Consider the following 14,870-nt stretch of genomic DNA (forward strand, 5'->3'; position numbering starts at 1 on the left):
GCTTAACCTTGAATAAAAATAAAAAAATAAAAAAACTTCAGTAAGCAATCTGAAGAACTTTTCAATTTTTACAATTCAAAATGAAATCCACCCCTAAATTTCAGGTTAAAGTTCTTTTAAGAAAGCCTCTCAAAAACAAGGAAACAGAAGTTTTTGTCATAAATACAGGAGCAAAGCAAGGATTCCCCCGCCCTGGTTATTTGACACACAAGATTGTTATGATAGCAATAAGACAAGAGAAAGAAATTAAAGACATAAACACTGGCAAAAAGAACACTTGCCCCATCTGCTGATGACTTCAAAGTCTACTTAGAAAGCCTCAGATAATCAGCAAAGAAACTAATTGAGACAATAACTCCAGCAAAACAGCAGAAAACAAAACAAACACCAATATCGTTGGCATGTCTATATAATAATAACAAAAGAAAAGAGTCTGTAATAGAAAGAGAGAACTCATTTATAATAATGACAAATATATAGTATATATGGGAGTCAATCTGAGAAGGTTACATTCAAGACAAGTGTAAGTATGATTATAAAACAGTTTTCATAGAACTAAATAATAACTTAAATAATTAGATGGACCATCCAATACTTATTCTCGAGCCATGCTAGGATCATCAAAAATGATTTACAGATTTAGCACTATACCAATAGAACTACCAAGAAGATACACTAGGGTTAGATAAAATAATAGTAGAATTCATTTAGAGGGGCAAAAGATTTATAACCTTAAGGGAAACAATGATTAGGTAGCGGGAGAGAATAGAAATCAAGCTCTCTATAGAAATGTGAGTTAGATCTATGGAGAATCCAGCAACAGTACATATTTCAAATAACACAAAAACTATGTTTCACTGTTTCATTTAGTTTCCAGGTGACAACAGAATGACTTTTATTTATAATTTGATTAGTGTTCAATCAGAATAAACAGCTGTTCTCCCCAAGTTCTCTCTTCTTCCTTAACTTTCCCATTGCTATGGAGGGTACCACCATCCTCCCAATCAGCTATGCTTGCAACCTAAAGGTCATTCTCAATTCCTCACCCTCTCATCCATGCCATTTTGTTACCATCCACTTATTTCCGATTTTTCATGATTCCATTTAGAGTCTTCTTGGCAAATATACTGGAGTTGTTTGCCATTTACTTCTCTAGTTCATTTTACAGATGAGGAAACTGAGGTAAACAGGGTAAAATGACTTGCCCAGGGTCACACAGCTAGTACATAGATGAGGCAAGATCTGCATTCAGTTTTTCCTGACTCCAGGCCTAGCACTCTACTCACTGCACCACCTAGCTGCCCACCATATCAGATGCTAATTCCGTCAATTCTGCCTTCAAAGCATCCTTGTATAGGCCCTCTTCTCTTCTCACTGCTACTATCTTGGGGCAGGTCCTCATCACCTCACACCTTGACTACTACAATAATCTTTTGTTTGGCCTCTTCACCTCAAATCTGTCTCTACTTCAGTTCATCCTCTGTTCAGTTGTTCAATCATTTTTTCAGTTGTGTCCAACCCTCCATGTCCCATTTGGAGTTTTCTTGGCAATGATACTGGAGTGGTTTCTCATTTTGCAGGTGAGAAATTGAGGCAAACAGGGTGAGGTGACTTGTCCAGGATCACACAGCTAGTAAATATCTGAGGCTGGATTTGAACTCGGGAAGATGAGTCTGTTGGACTCTAGACCAGAACTCTATCCACTCCTCTAATCCTCTAATCATTAATGAGTGATTGTCCTGAAGCTCAGATCTGACCATGTCACCTCCACCCCATTCAACAAACTCTAGTTTATTCCTTCCAAGAACAATTATAAAATCCTCTCTTTGGCCTTTCATGACTTTTCCACTTCTACACCTTACTCCTCTCCACACACGCTGCTATCCAGTGAAACTGGCCACCTTGCTATTCCTTGAACCAGACACTCCATCTTCCTACTGCATACATTTGCACTGGCTGTCCCTTAAACTTGACAATTTCTCCCTTCTCCTCCGCTTCTCCTGGCTTCTTCCTTCAAGTCCCATCTTCTACAAGAAGCCTTTGCTGTTCTCCCTTAATTCGAGGGCCCTCCCTCTTTGGATGAGTCCCAATTGATCCTGCCTACATCTTATTGGTACATAACTGTTTGCATATTGTCTCTCTCATTAGACTCTAAGTCCTAGAGGGCAGAGACAGTCTTTTGCTTTTCTTTGTAACCCCAGTGATTAGCATAGTAAGTGCTTAATGAATGTTTTTTGACTTGACCATTTCTTTTATTTGTTTGTTTTTGTTTTGTGCTTTTTATTTCTTGCGAGGTAATCAGGCTTAAGTGACTTGCCCAGGGTCACACAGCTAAGTGTCAAGTGTCTGAGGTCACATTTGAACTCAGGTCCTCCTGAATCCAGGGCTGGTTTGCTCTATATACTGTGCCACCTAGCTGCCCCTGACTTGATGTTTTCTGAAGACTTATTTCACTGCCAACTCTGACTACAGGCTAGTGATACGGTGACCCACCTCCCTTTGTTTTTGTAATCCAAATGGTCCTCTGGTGACCTGGAAGACTGAGCAAACATGACCCCCACAAGTGCCAGACGGATTACCAGGCAGTGACTCATGCATGCAAAAGAATATGAGACTTAGTGTTCTTATGGTGACACAGGAAGCCTGGCTGTTTTTAATTTTCTTATTAGCTCAGACTGTTTATTATTAAATTATATTTAATTCACCTCTCTTTTCTGGTCCTGGGTGAAGGCTACAACATAGAGTTAGGCCCACGTACTGTTTCTCTAGACCATACCATTGAATTATCTAGGAAAAGACATAAATTACTGGCTGTAAATTGTTGATGGAGGTTTTAATATGAGAGGTTTTTGAGATGTCCTGATTATATTACATCTATTTTTAGGCAAGCCCAGCCAATGCCAAAGTATCCATTCACCATGTATATAAAGGAGAAGGAGCATGGCCTAGAGGATGAGGACTGGACCCAAAACACTTGAATTTAAGTCCGACCTCTATCACATATTAATTGTGGGGAAAGTTCTCTTAACCTCCTAACTAATTTTCTTTTTTTTAGTTAAATATTTTTCCCAACTACATAAAAACCATTTTAACACTTTTTTTAAAAAATTTTGAGTTCCAAATTCTCTCCCTCCTTTCTCTCCCCCACTACTGAGAAGGCAAGCAATCTGACATGGGTTATACATGTTTAGTCATGTAAAAGAAAACAAAGATTAAAAAAAACCCAAGAAAAATAAAGAAAGTAAAGAAAAAGTATCTTTGATGTATATTTAGGCTTCACCAGTTCTTTCTCTGGAGACAGACAGCATCTTTCATCATAAATCCTTCAGAATTGTCTTGGATCATTGCACTGCTGAGAATAGCTAAATTATTCACAGTAGATCATTATACAAGATTCCACCTAATTTTCTAAGGCTGTAAATTAAAAATAAATTACTGATTTGCAACAGCAGCAGGAATTTCTATACTTGGAATTCCACTCACCAATGAAATTATGGGTCCAGGCCAAAAGATAAAAATAAAAGCATCAGTGGTGATTTACATGTGCTTCCTGTTCAAAAACAGAGACTGATGCATGCATTCATGGAAGGCCTAAACTGATTCAGAAAAATATACAATAAAAATGTAACCTCCTTGAATTATACAGGTAATTTAATTTCTGCCTTTGTGTCTCTTAGCATCTAACACAGTGCTTGGCATACAGGAGGCACTTAATAAATGCTGCTGATTGCTTGGTAACAGTTTAACACTCAAAGTTGCCTGTCCCTATTTTCTTAGAATAGACAAGACTCAAATACACACTTCCAGAAGCAGAGAAGGCTGGTGTGGAAGGAAGGTCAATGAAATGCTTTAACCAGTGAAAACTCATTATTTCAGTTGAACACATGCAAAAAGTCAGAATTCATCCTGGATCACATGGCTTATGCTCCAGTATGGGAGAGGTATGCTGGCTGATTAATTCTTAATCTTTGAAACTTCATAAGCTTCTAACAAACTAATTTCTTTCTAGAAAATCAGCATGGTGTAGGGAGGAAGCCATTGATATCTTGTATTCAAAGCCCCAAATTCTGGTCTTAGATGAATCGCTTACTGTGGACAAGCAAATTTAGCTCCCTTTGTTTCTTCTTCCATATAACAGGGATAATAATTTATACCATCTCCCTCGAGGGACTGTTATGAGGAAATGTACTTTGCAAATCTTAATGTGACATTATGGTGATGATTCAGGTGTGCACCAGGTGGTAATTCAAGTTACCAGAAGGGAGGAAGGTGCCCAACTTGGTACCAAGAGATGATTTAGGTGGGACAGAAAACAATTCTACCCTCTCTGCAGACAAAGGATGAGAGCTCATGACAAGAATACACAGATGAAATATCATCAAATGAGATAATGTGTGAAAAGCTCTTCATAATTGGAAAAACTCCATATAGATAATTGCTAGCATTTACATAGTGCTTTAAGGTTGGCAAAATGCTTTACAAATATTATCTCACTTGTATAATACATAAATGAATGCAACAGTTAATTTGTCTGAGAAATGAGAAGAGTATAAAATATCATGACATTAAAAAAGAAGTCTTCAAGAATCTCAAACAAGGTGGAGCCAAGATGGCGGAGCGAAAGCAGTGACTTGCTTGAGCTCTCCCCCAAACCCCTCCAAATACTCATAAAAAATGGCTCTAAAAAATTCTGAAGCAGCAGAATCCACAAAAAGACAAAGTAAAAGAAATTTCCAGCCCAAATCAACCTGGTTGGTTGATCAGAAAGGTATATCTCCCAGGGCTGGGAGCGCAGTGCGGCGTGGGCACGCAGGCCACAGCGAACCTGGAGCAGGCCTCAGAGGACTGAATCACGGGCAGCTGTGGAGGTTTCCAGACTCCTCAATCCACGAATGCCAAACACAACTGAGACGGTCAGTGGGAAAAGTCGTTTCTGCAGTGCTGAGACAGGAAGGCGGGGTCTCAGCTCCATTCCCCAAAAGCATGGCCCAGGGGAGGGGGGGGGGCAGCTGCTTCCCGAGCTTCCGGCCCATAGACTGAGGGGGAATCCAGTGGCTGATCAGAGAGGGATTGCAGGGATCTCTTTGTCAGTACTGAGGCAGGAATCTCTTGCTTTGCCCGTGTTGGGATCTGGGTCACAGTTCTGGGCTGTGGTGCTGGGGTGAGGAGGAGCACTGGTGTGGCAGAGCTTGTAGTGGCTGTGGAGAGGAACCCTTCCTCACAGTTACAGAACAGAAAGGAATACTTGTGGTCACAGGCCAGGAAAGGAGTAAACACCTCGCCCCTTATCATACCACCTTGCAAGAACTGAAAATTTACAGGTCCCTACAAGTATCTCTGAAAACAGCTGTACAAAACCCCTGAAGCTTGGGACAGTACATTCTCCACATTGGAAGCAGACTCTTACCTTAACAAAGAGTTTAAAACTCAAGTAATTGGCCAGGATCATGAGCAAGCAGCACAAAAAGAGTCAGACTATATTATCTTACTTTGGTGAAAAAGAAGATCAAAATATACAACCAGAAGAAGACAACAAAGTCAAAGCTCCTACATCCAAAGCCTCCAAGAAAAATATGAATCAGTCCCAGGCCTTGGAAGAGCTCAAAAGGGATTTTGAGAAGCAAGTAAGGGAAGTAGAGGAAAAACTGGGAAGAGAAATGAGAGTGATGCAAGAAAATCATGAAAAACAAGTCAACAGCTTGCTAAAGGAGACCCAAAAAAATACTGAAGAAAATAACACCTTAAAAAACAGCCTAACCCAAATGGCAAAAGAGGTCCAAAAAGCCAATGAGGAGAAGAATGCCCTAAAAAGAAAAATTGGCCAAATGGAAAAGGAAGTCCAAAAGATTACTGAAGAAAATACTTCCTTAAAAATTAGAATAGAGCAATTGGAAGCTAGTGACTTTATGAGAAATCAAGACACTGTAAAACAAATCCAAAAGAATGAAAAATTAGAAAACAATGTGAAATATCTCATTGGAAAAACAACTGACCTGGAAAATAGATCCAGGAGAGAGAATTTAAAAATTATTGGACTATCTGAAAGCCATGATCAAAAAAAGAGCCTAGACATCATCTTTCAAGAAATTATCAAGGAAAACTGCCCTGATATTTTAGAACCAGAGGGCAAAATAGAAATTGAAAGAATCCACAGATCTCCTCCTGAAAGAGATCCCCAGAGGAAAATAGAAGGGGAAGGGGATAAGAGAAGGGGGAAGAGACAGAAGCGAGGACAGACTAGGGTAAGGGATATTCAGAATGCATGCCATCTTGGGGTGGGGGGAAGGGTGAGATGGGGTGAAAATTTGGAACTCAAAAACTTGTGGAAGTGAATGTTGAAAACTACAAATAAATAAATTTATATTAAAAAATTTTTTTAAATTTTTTTAAAGATCTCAAACAGTACAGATATAAGAAACCGATCACATTTAAAGTATTTTTTTTATGGAATGAGGCAGTATTACATCCGAGAGGAGGCAGGGGTTTGAACTACACTTCTTTTTTTTGGCAAGGCATTTGGGGTTAAGTGACTTGCCCAGGGTAAGACAGATAGTTAAATGTCTGAGGTCACATTTGAACTCAGGTCCTACTGACTCCAGAGCTGGTGCTCTATCCACTGTACCACCTAGCTGCCCTAAGAATTCCACTTCTGTTTCTTACTAGATATGTGAACATAATCAAGTTATTTAACCCTCCTTAGCTTTAGTTTCTCATCTGTAAAGTGGGATAGGGACAGCTAGGTAGTGTAGTAGATAGAGCTCCAGCCATGGAGTCAGGAGGACCTGAGTTCAAATCCGGACTCAGACACATAACACTTACTAGCTGTGTGACCCTGGGCAAGTCACTTAACCCCACTGCCTAGCCAAAACTAAATAAATGAATGAATGAATGAATAAATAAATAAACAAATAAATCCAGCCTCAGACACATGACATTTACTAGCTGTGTGACCCTGGGCAAGTCACTTAACCCCAATTGCCTCACAAAAAAAAGGGCAAAAATAAGTAAATACATAAATAAATAAAATGGGATAAGAATACCTAGAATACCAACTTTGTAGGAATGTTGTGAGGCTCAGATAATACATGCAAAGGGGTTTACAAACCTTAAAATGTTATGTAAAAAAAATTTTTATTATTATTGTCAGCTATTGATATCAATCAGTCAACAAATATTTATTAAGTGCCTACTGTGTACTAGGCACTATGCTAGGCACTGGGATGCAAAGACAAAAGTTAATCCATCTCTGCCCCAGAGGAGTTTAAATTTAACAGGGTAGACAATGCGTAAACATAGTGTCCCAAAAGCAGTAGTGCACTTTAAAATTATCAATGATGTAACGCTTTAAAGTTTTAAACAATCAAAAACTCAAATTAATTAAAGCTTTATGCTATTAGTAGCTTAAAACTACACTAAGACTTTTGGGACATCTCCATATGCATATATACAAAATATGGACATATCTCCCTTGCTAGATTGTAAGCTTCTTGAAGGCAGACACTTCCTCTTTTTTTTTTTTTTTTGCTTTTTGGAGAGGCAAACAGGATTAAGTGACTTGCCCAGGGTCACACAGCTACTAAGTATCAAGTGTCTGAGGCCGGATTTGAACTCAGGTCTTCCTGACTTCAAGGCTGGAACTCTATCCAATGTACTACCTAGCTGCTCCAAGGGCAGGCACTTTCTCATTTTTACCTTTGTTCTCAGTGCCTAGAGTTGACTGATATCAATAGTTGACAATAATAATAATAGCTCATATTTATATAGAACTTTAAAGTCAAAACATTTTGTGTGTTTAAACATACACACATGTATATATGCATATATATGTATGTGTACATATACAGACACATAATATGTATGTACCTACATGTATATGAATATATCTCACAACCAGCCTGTGAGGTAGGAGCTCCAGATCCTACCATTAGCAGGGGCTAGGAAAGGCTTCCTGTTGGCATAAGCTATGAACTTTTGCTTAGGAAATTGAAAACTAAACTGTACCTTCTTATCAGGTTTGGGTGCGTTTTGAATAGAATGCAGAGCTTGCTTTTTATAATCCAGTTTCTCATTTAATTCCCGTAGCTTGTTCACAGCATAACTGGCTTGCTCGTTAATCCGATCATTGGCTTCCTCCATGGTTTCCTCCCCAACTTCACCTCCTTGGCTCTAGAAAAGAAGTCATCAGCATTTTAAATTCCAGCCAGCCATGTTGTTTAATTAACATGGCAGACCCATTCCAGGATTATCCACCAACGCCGCTCCAAATGCTCCGTCATGACAACACAGACACCGTCAGCAAAACATTTTTCTTCTCTAACTGTAAGGAGAAATGCTTCAGAGCCCAATATCTGGTATTCACAGTCTCATAAAAGATGTAAATATTGCATCATGGCCTGAAGGGATGGGAGAAGAATTACTCATAGGTACTGTCTACTTTTCCAAGGTTTGAAACAAGGGAGCCTTGCTAGGCATGGAACCAGACGCTGGAAGGCTCCTGGGGTGGGCCCTCTTACTAACTAAACAGAAATATTCTATGACTCATGTTTGATATGAGGATATGGAGAACTTCCGGCTTCTGAGAGAAACATCATGGGAACTGCTACAATTTTAAATAAAATTCCCAAATCTCCCACAGTAAGGTTCTTCCTTAATGAATCTGATAAATTACATCTTAATAACATGCCGTTTGTAACTTGGTTAGTGAAGCATTTTACGACCAAATTAGCAGGTAGACATTTGGAATATGTCCAACACTGACAGGGGTCTAATTCTGTTTCTCCAAGTAATGATGGTCCATCTGGTGGATTTTGAAACTTCACATAAACTTGACTTACACTAATGATACAGAGCAGAGCCCAGGGCAAAGCTGCCTAAACTGTCTTCTGTGGTTGTCTGATTCTAGCTATGGCTCTACTGCTGCATCTGATAGAGTGCAAGGGTGCTGGGTTTGGAGTCAGGGGGACCTGAGCTCCAATCCCAGCCCTGACATTTACTAGCTGTGTGACCATGCCCAGGTCAAATCAAGTCTCTGAGGCCCAGCTTCTCCACTTACCACGTGAGGTTGTTGTGAGAAAAGGGCTTTGTAATCTTAAAGTTTTATGTTAATATATTTTTCCCCCACAGAATCCCCAAACCTCAGATTTGAGAGGTCCTCTAATTTACTTTCTACTTGAGTAGGAATCTCTTCTACAATATCCAGCCTTCTCCAGAAGACCTCCTAGGAGGTGGGGGACACACGAACTCCTTAAAAAGCCAATTCCATTTTTGGCCAACTCTTAATTTTTAGAAAGATATTTTTGTAAAGGGAGCCTAAACTGGCCTCTCTGTAATGTCTAACCAGTTCTCCTGATTCTGCCCTCTGAAGCCAAGCAGAAGATGCCAAGTTCCTCTTGCACAAGGTGGTCTTTCAAAGATCTGAAGACCGCCACTTCTCCTCCTCCCTGTAATCTTCTCTAGGCTAACTGTCCTCACATCTTCACATGGCATTGGGTCAAGGTCCTTGACCATTTTCTTGTCTTCCTAGGAATGCTGTTCCACTTATCAATGGTCCTTCCTAAAATGTGGCACCAGAATTGAACGCAATACTACCAATGTGGTCTAACCAGGAAAAGGTACAGTAGGACAAGTGTCCTTCCCCTTCTGGACACTTAATGGAACCTAAGATTACATTAACTTTTGAGCTGCCATGTTCTACATTGACTCATATTAAGTCTGTTGTCCAGATCATTTTTTTTTGTCCAGATCATTTTCACAGAAACTTCTGCCTAGTCATGCCTTTCGACCCCCCACCCCTAGGCCCCCACATTGTGAACTTGTGATACTGATTTCTGGATCACAAGTCCAAGACTTTACATAGCTATCTCCATTTAATTTCACTGTAGAGTCAATCCATCATTCTAGGCTGTTGAGAAGTGTTTTGGATACTGATATATCCATCTAAGAAAGAAGTTATTTCTCTTAGTTTTGTGTTATCTGCAAATCTGATAATCATGCTGCCTGTGGCTTCATCCAAGTCACTCATAAAGATGCTGAATAAAATTAAACCAAGCACAGATCCTTCTGGCCCTCCACTAGAGAGAGAACCCTGTGCAACCTGACATAAAGGCATTAGTGATTATGTGTAACCGGTAATTCAACAAGTTGTAAATCCATCTAACTATATTCTTTTTTCTTTTTTCCTTTTTTTCTTTTTGGTAAGGCAGTTGGGATTAAGTGATTTGCCTAGGGTCACACAGCTAATAAGTGTCAAGTGTCTGAGGCCAGATTTGAACTCAGGTCCTCCTGACTCCAGGACAGGAGCTCCATTCACTGCGCCACCGAGCTTCCCCTAACTATGCTCTTCTTTAGCTCCTAGTTCTTCCCCTTGTCCAGAAGGGCAGAAAATGAAAGACTTGGCCAAACTATATCTAATTACTTTGATACGGTATACTCTTGATGAAATCATACATTTCTCTTTCAAGATGTTTACAAAATGTCTTTAAAGATTATGTTCTAGCATTTTGCCCAGAACTGAAGTCATGCTTACTGTCCTACAGTCTGCATGCTATAGGTTAAGAATGAAGAAGCATGTATTAAGCACCTACTGTATGCCAGCCAAGGCAGCTAGGCAGAGCTGTGGACAGAGTACCAGGCTTAGAGTGAGGAAGACTAATCTTCCTGATCTCAAATCTGGCCTCAGACACTTACTACCTGTGTGACCCTGGGCAAATCATTTAACCCTCTTTGCCTCAGTTTCCTCATCCGTCAATTGCGCTGGAGAAGGAAATGGTGAACCACTCCAGTATCTTTTCCAAGAAAACCCCAAATGGGATCACAAAGCGTTAGCATGACTGAAAAACAAATGAACAGCAACAAATATGCCAGGCACTGTCCTAAGCATTCAAAGCCCTTCATGACCTGGCCCCCTCCCACCTTTCCTGTCATCTTATACCTTATGCCCCATTCTCTCCCACAAATTCTGCAATGCAGTGAAACTGACCTCCTTGTGATTCTTCAAACAAGACACTCCATCTCCAGATTCCATATCCCCCAATGCCTAGAATGCTCTTCTTCCTTGAATCCACCTCTTGGCTTCCCTGAGGTCTCAGCTAAAATCTTGCCTTCTACAGAAAGCCTTTCTTTTTTTTTTTAATTCATCTTTTATTTTTAGGCAATTGGGGTTAAGTGACTTGCCCAGGGTCACACAGCTAGTAAGTGTCAAGTGTTTGGTCTGAGGCCGGATTTGATCTCAGGTCTTCCTGACGTCAGGGCTGGTGCTCTACCCACTGCGCCACCTAGCTGCCCCCTAGAAAGCCTTTCTTAATTTTAGTGTCTTCCCTCCAAGGTAATCTCCAGTTCAACCTGCGTGTAGCTTGTTTGTACTTCACTGTTTGCTACTAGTAGTAGCAAACTGCTTTTAGCCTGTGAGTTCCTTGACAGTGGAGACTGTCTGTCGGCTTCCTTTGTATTCACAGCACTTAGAACAAAGCCTGGCACATAGTAGGTGCTTAATGAATGTTCACTGATTGTGTGCCGGACTGAAAATTTGACGTGCATAGGATTTGTAGTCATAGTTCATTTATTGCAAAGGACAGCAGAAAAATAAAATGAGATACACACCACTTCACCCTTGTCAGAAATCAGTTGTGAAACATTCTTCTCTTCTTCTTTCTTGATCAGTCTCTCATACAGGTCACTGACAATAAATGAGGGTAATACCTGTCCTTCAGCCTCTCATAAACATCTCCCTGGATTTTGTAGAATACCTCAATGCCTTTATTTCCTACGAGGCTTTGCTGGATTTCTTTGTAAAGTGACTTTTCCACAGATATCTCCCTGCTTTCCACAAAGAAATTCTGATAAATTTCACCAACTAACTGTGGTATCTCATTCTGTAAAGAAGGAAAGAGAAAGCTGAAGTCAAGAGAAAAGAAATTAAAATCATTAAGTCCAAATTATTTCTTTTAAGTCTCTTGCGTTTAAAAAGAAATAATGATGATGATGATGATGGTGATGATGATGATGATGATGATGATGACGACGACGATGACGATAGCAGTAATCTTTGGTATGGCTATGGAGTTGACCTCAGAGTTAGAAAAACCTGGGTTCAAGTATTATCTCTGGCAATACTGTCTGCATGACCCCAGACAACTCATTTAATCTCTCAGCATCCCAGATGATTTTCTAAGACTATAAATTAAGAACAGCTATGACCCTGCATTGGTAAAGAGAATTTCTTTTTTTTCAATTTTTTTTTAATTAAACATATTTTCATACTAGTCATGATGTAAAGAAGAATTAGAACCAATGGGAGGAACCACAAGAAAGAACAAAACAACAACAACAGAAAAAAAGAGAGCAAATATAAAATAGAATGCTTCCATCTGCATTCAGACTCCAAAGTTCTTTCTCTGGATGTGGATAGCATTTAAGGGAGTTTCTTAATCAGGAATTCTCTCTGCCAATGAAATCATGGGTCTACCTCAAATGATAATAATTATAAATAATGATAACTTATTTCTGTAGCATGTTTAAGCTTAAGGAGCTTTCTCACAATAATCCAGAGGTCAGCAATCACTAGCTCTGTTTTGCAAATGAAAATACTGAAGCTTAGAGAGGTTAAATGACTTAGAAAAGAGAAGACAATTTTCTTTTGTTAAATAATAAAATGAAAATAAGACACATTTCAGGATAACTGCATACTATCATTTAATATTAATTCAGGATATCACTAATCTCTACTTTTAAAACTGTAGCTGTGTGTGTGTGTGCATGTGTGTGTGTGTGTGTGTGTGTGTGCATGTGTGTGTGTGTGTGTGTGTGTGTGTGTGTATAAACATAACATTAATACTCTCAGGGACATTAAATTAAGCAATGGAGAATAGTGGAAAAGAAAGAGAAGAAATTCTCTGTTCACTCACATGTGGCAGGGACATGTGCTTACTATTTTTACAAATATACCATCATTTTTACATCCAAATGTGCCATCCAAAATCACCTTGTACAACGCTAATGAAAACATCATACGAGTGCTGAACAGCTGGGAATTGTCTTCAGAGCCTGAGGTGTATTCTTTTGAAAATTTTCAATGGTTATAGATCTCAGAGCTGAAAGGGACCTTAAAGGCCCAGAATTCTTAAGCTTTTTTGGATTCATGGACCCATTTGGCAGCCTGGTCAAACCCTTCTCAGAATAATGCCTTAAATGCATAAAATAAAATATGTCCTATTACAAAGAAAGTCAATTATACCGAAATAGAATTAACAAAATATTTTAAAAACAAGTTGACAGAACCCAGGTTAAAGACCCTGTGACAGACCCACTCATAACAAAACAGGAATCTTCTTAGAAAAGGTTATCCATTGGGATCCATAAGACTTCCTGCCGGGGAACTCACCAACTGTTTTTGTTTATGTACTTATTTATTTTTAACTTATTCTTTTGAGGGGAACTCAGTATCTATTTAAGGGAGCCCAGACCTACTTAAAGTAACTTTGTTAGGAAGTTTTCCCTCCCGTGCTACTGAAACCTCCTACTCATTGTTTCAGGTTTTGTGTTCTAGGGCAGATCTAATCTCTCTTTCACATGGCAGCCTCCTAGAAGCTTCAAGATGGAGATTCTGGGCCTTTGAAAAGTCATCTCTTCTTCAGACTGAACTTTTCTATTACTTCCACAAAGATTCATTTGCTGTAGCTTCCCATCTCTTAACCATCCTGGTTGCCATTAGATTTAAGTCACTCAAGGGGAAGGAACTCACCTCACATATGGCAAAAAAAAGTTATAATTGGGTTAGAACTAGCTTTTCAATGTAAAATTTTAATTAGAGTAAGATTTCACTGGTTGTTTAAGTAGATTACAAGCACAGTGAGCCTTCATTGTAATGTGGTAGCTATTAACACTAATTATCATAGGCAGCATTAATAGAAGTATACAGTGTAGAATAACGGGAGATTGTGTGCCATTTTATTCTGCTCAGTCAGATAACGACAATGACGATGATAACTAGCATTTATGTAGCACTTCAAAGTTTAGGGGCAGCTAGGTTGTGCAGTGAATACAATACCTGGCCTGGAGTCAGGGAGAACTGACTTCAAATCTGGCCTCAGACTCTTACTAGCTGTGTAACCCTGGGTAAGTCACTTTACCCTGTTTTCTTCCTTAGTCTCCTCAACTATAAAAATGAGTTGGAGAATGAACTGGCAAACCACTTCCAGTATCTTTACCAAGAATATCCCAAATAGAGTCATGAAGATGTGAAGACAACAGCAATTAAAGTTTGCAAAGCAACTTACGTTTATCAGCTCATTTTGTCATTAAAACTACCCTGGGAGATAGGTGCCATTGTTATCCCCATTTCATAGATAAGATAACTATAATTGAAAGAGGTATGTGACTTGCTTGAGGTCACACAACTAGTAAGTATATGAGGCAGCATTTGAATTCAGGTCTTCCTGATTCCAGGTCCAGCACTCTATCCACTGTACCACCTAGCTCCCTCTATTTAATCACCTATTGTGTTAATAAGAGCAAGCGGGCCTGTGTCCAATCTAGATAATGGATTTCAAACTCTATCATTAAAATAAAAACTAATGTTTATAGAGCATAACACTTGACAAATCTTATTTTATTTTTATCCTCATAACTATACTAGGAGGATTATTATCACCATTTGACAGATGGGAAAACTGAGACAAATAGGGTTAAGTGACTTACCTAGGGTCATATAGCTAGTAAGTATCTGAGGCCAGATTGGAAACTCGGGTCTTCCTGGCTCCAGGCAAGGCACTCTATCCACTGTACCATCTAGCTGCCATACTGGTTGAAGGAACTGAGGATGTTTAGAAAAAACTAGGGGAAGGCAGGATAGCTCTTTAGGTTTTCAAAGAACT

The 14,870-nt window shown here is 39.3% G+C and overlaps 1 protein-coding gene across 1 annotated transcript in view; it reads right to left on the reverse strand.

The window, feature by feature from the left end:
- Positions 1–14,870, reverse strand: part of SNX25 (sorting nexin 25) — a 272,281-nt gene that overhangs the window by 46,182 nt on the left and 211,229 nt on the right. The window contains 3 exon segments of the mRNA XM_021007602.2: positions 8,002–8,166; positions 11,599–11,687; positions 11,690–11,870. Coding sequence (XP_020863261.1) covers positions 8,002–8,166; positions 11,599–11,687; positions 11,690–11,870 — 435 coding nt within the window.

Source organism: Phascolarctos cinereus, unplaced genomic scaffold, assembly GCF_003287225.1.
Source record: "Phascolarctos cinereus isolate Bilbo 61053 unplaced genomic scaffold, phaCin_HiC Scaffold_9;HRSCAF=440, whole genome shotgun sequence".
Classification (NCBI taxonomy): Eukaryota; Metazoa; Chordata; class Mammalia; order Diprotodontia; family Phascolarctidae; genus Phascolarctos; species Phascolarctos cinereus.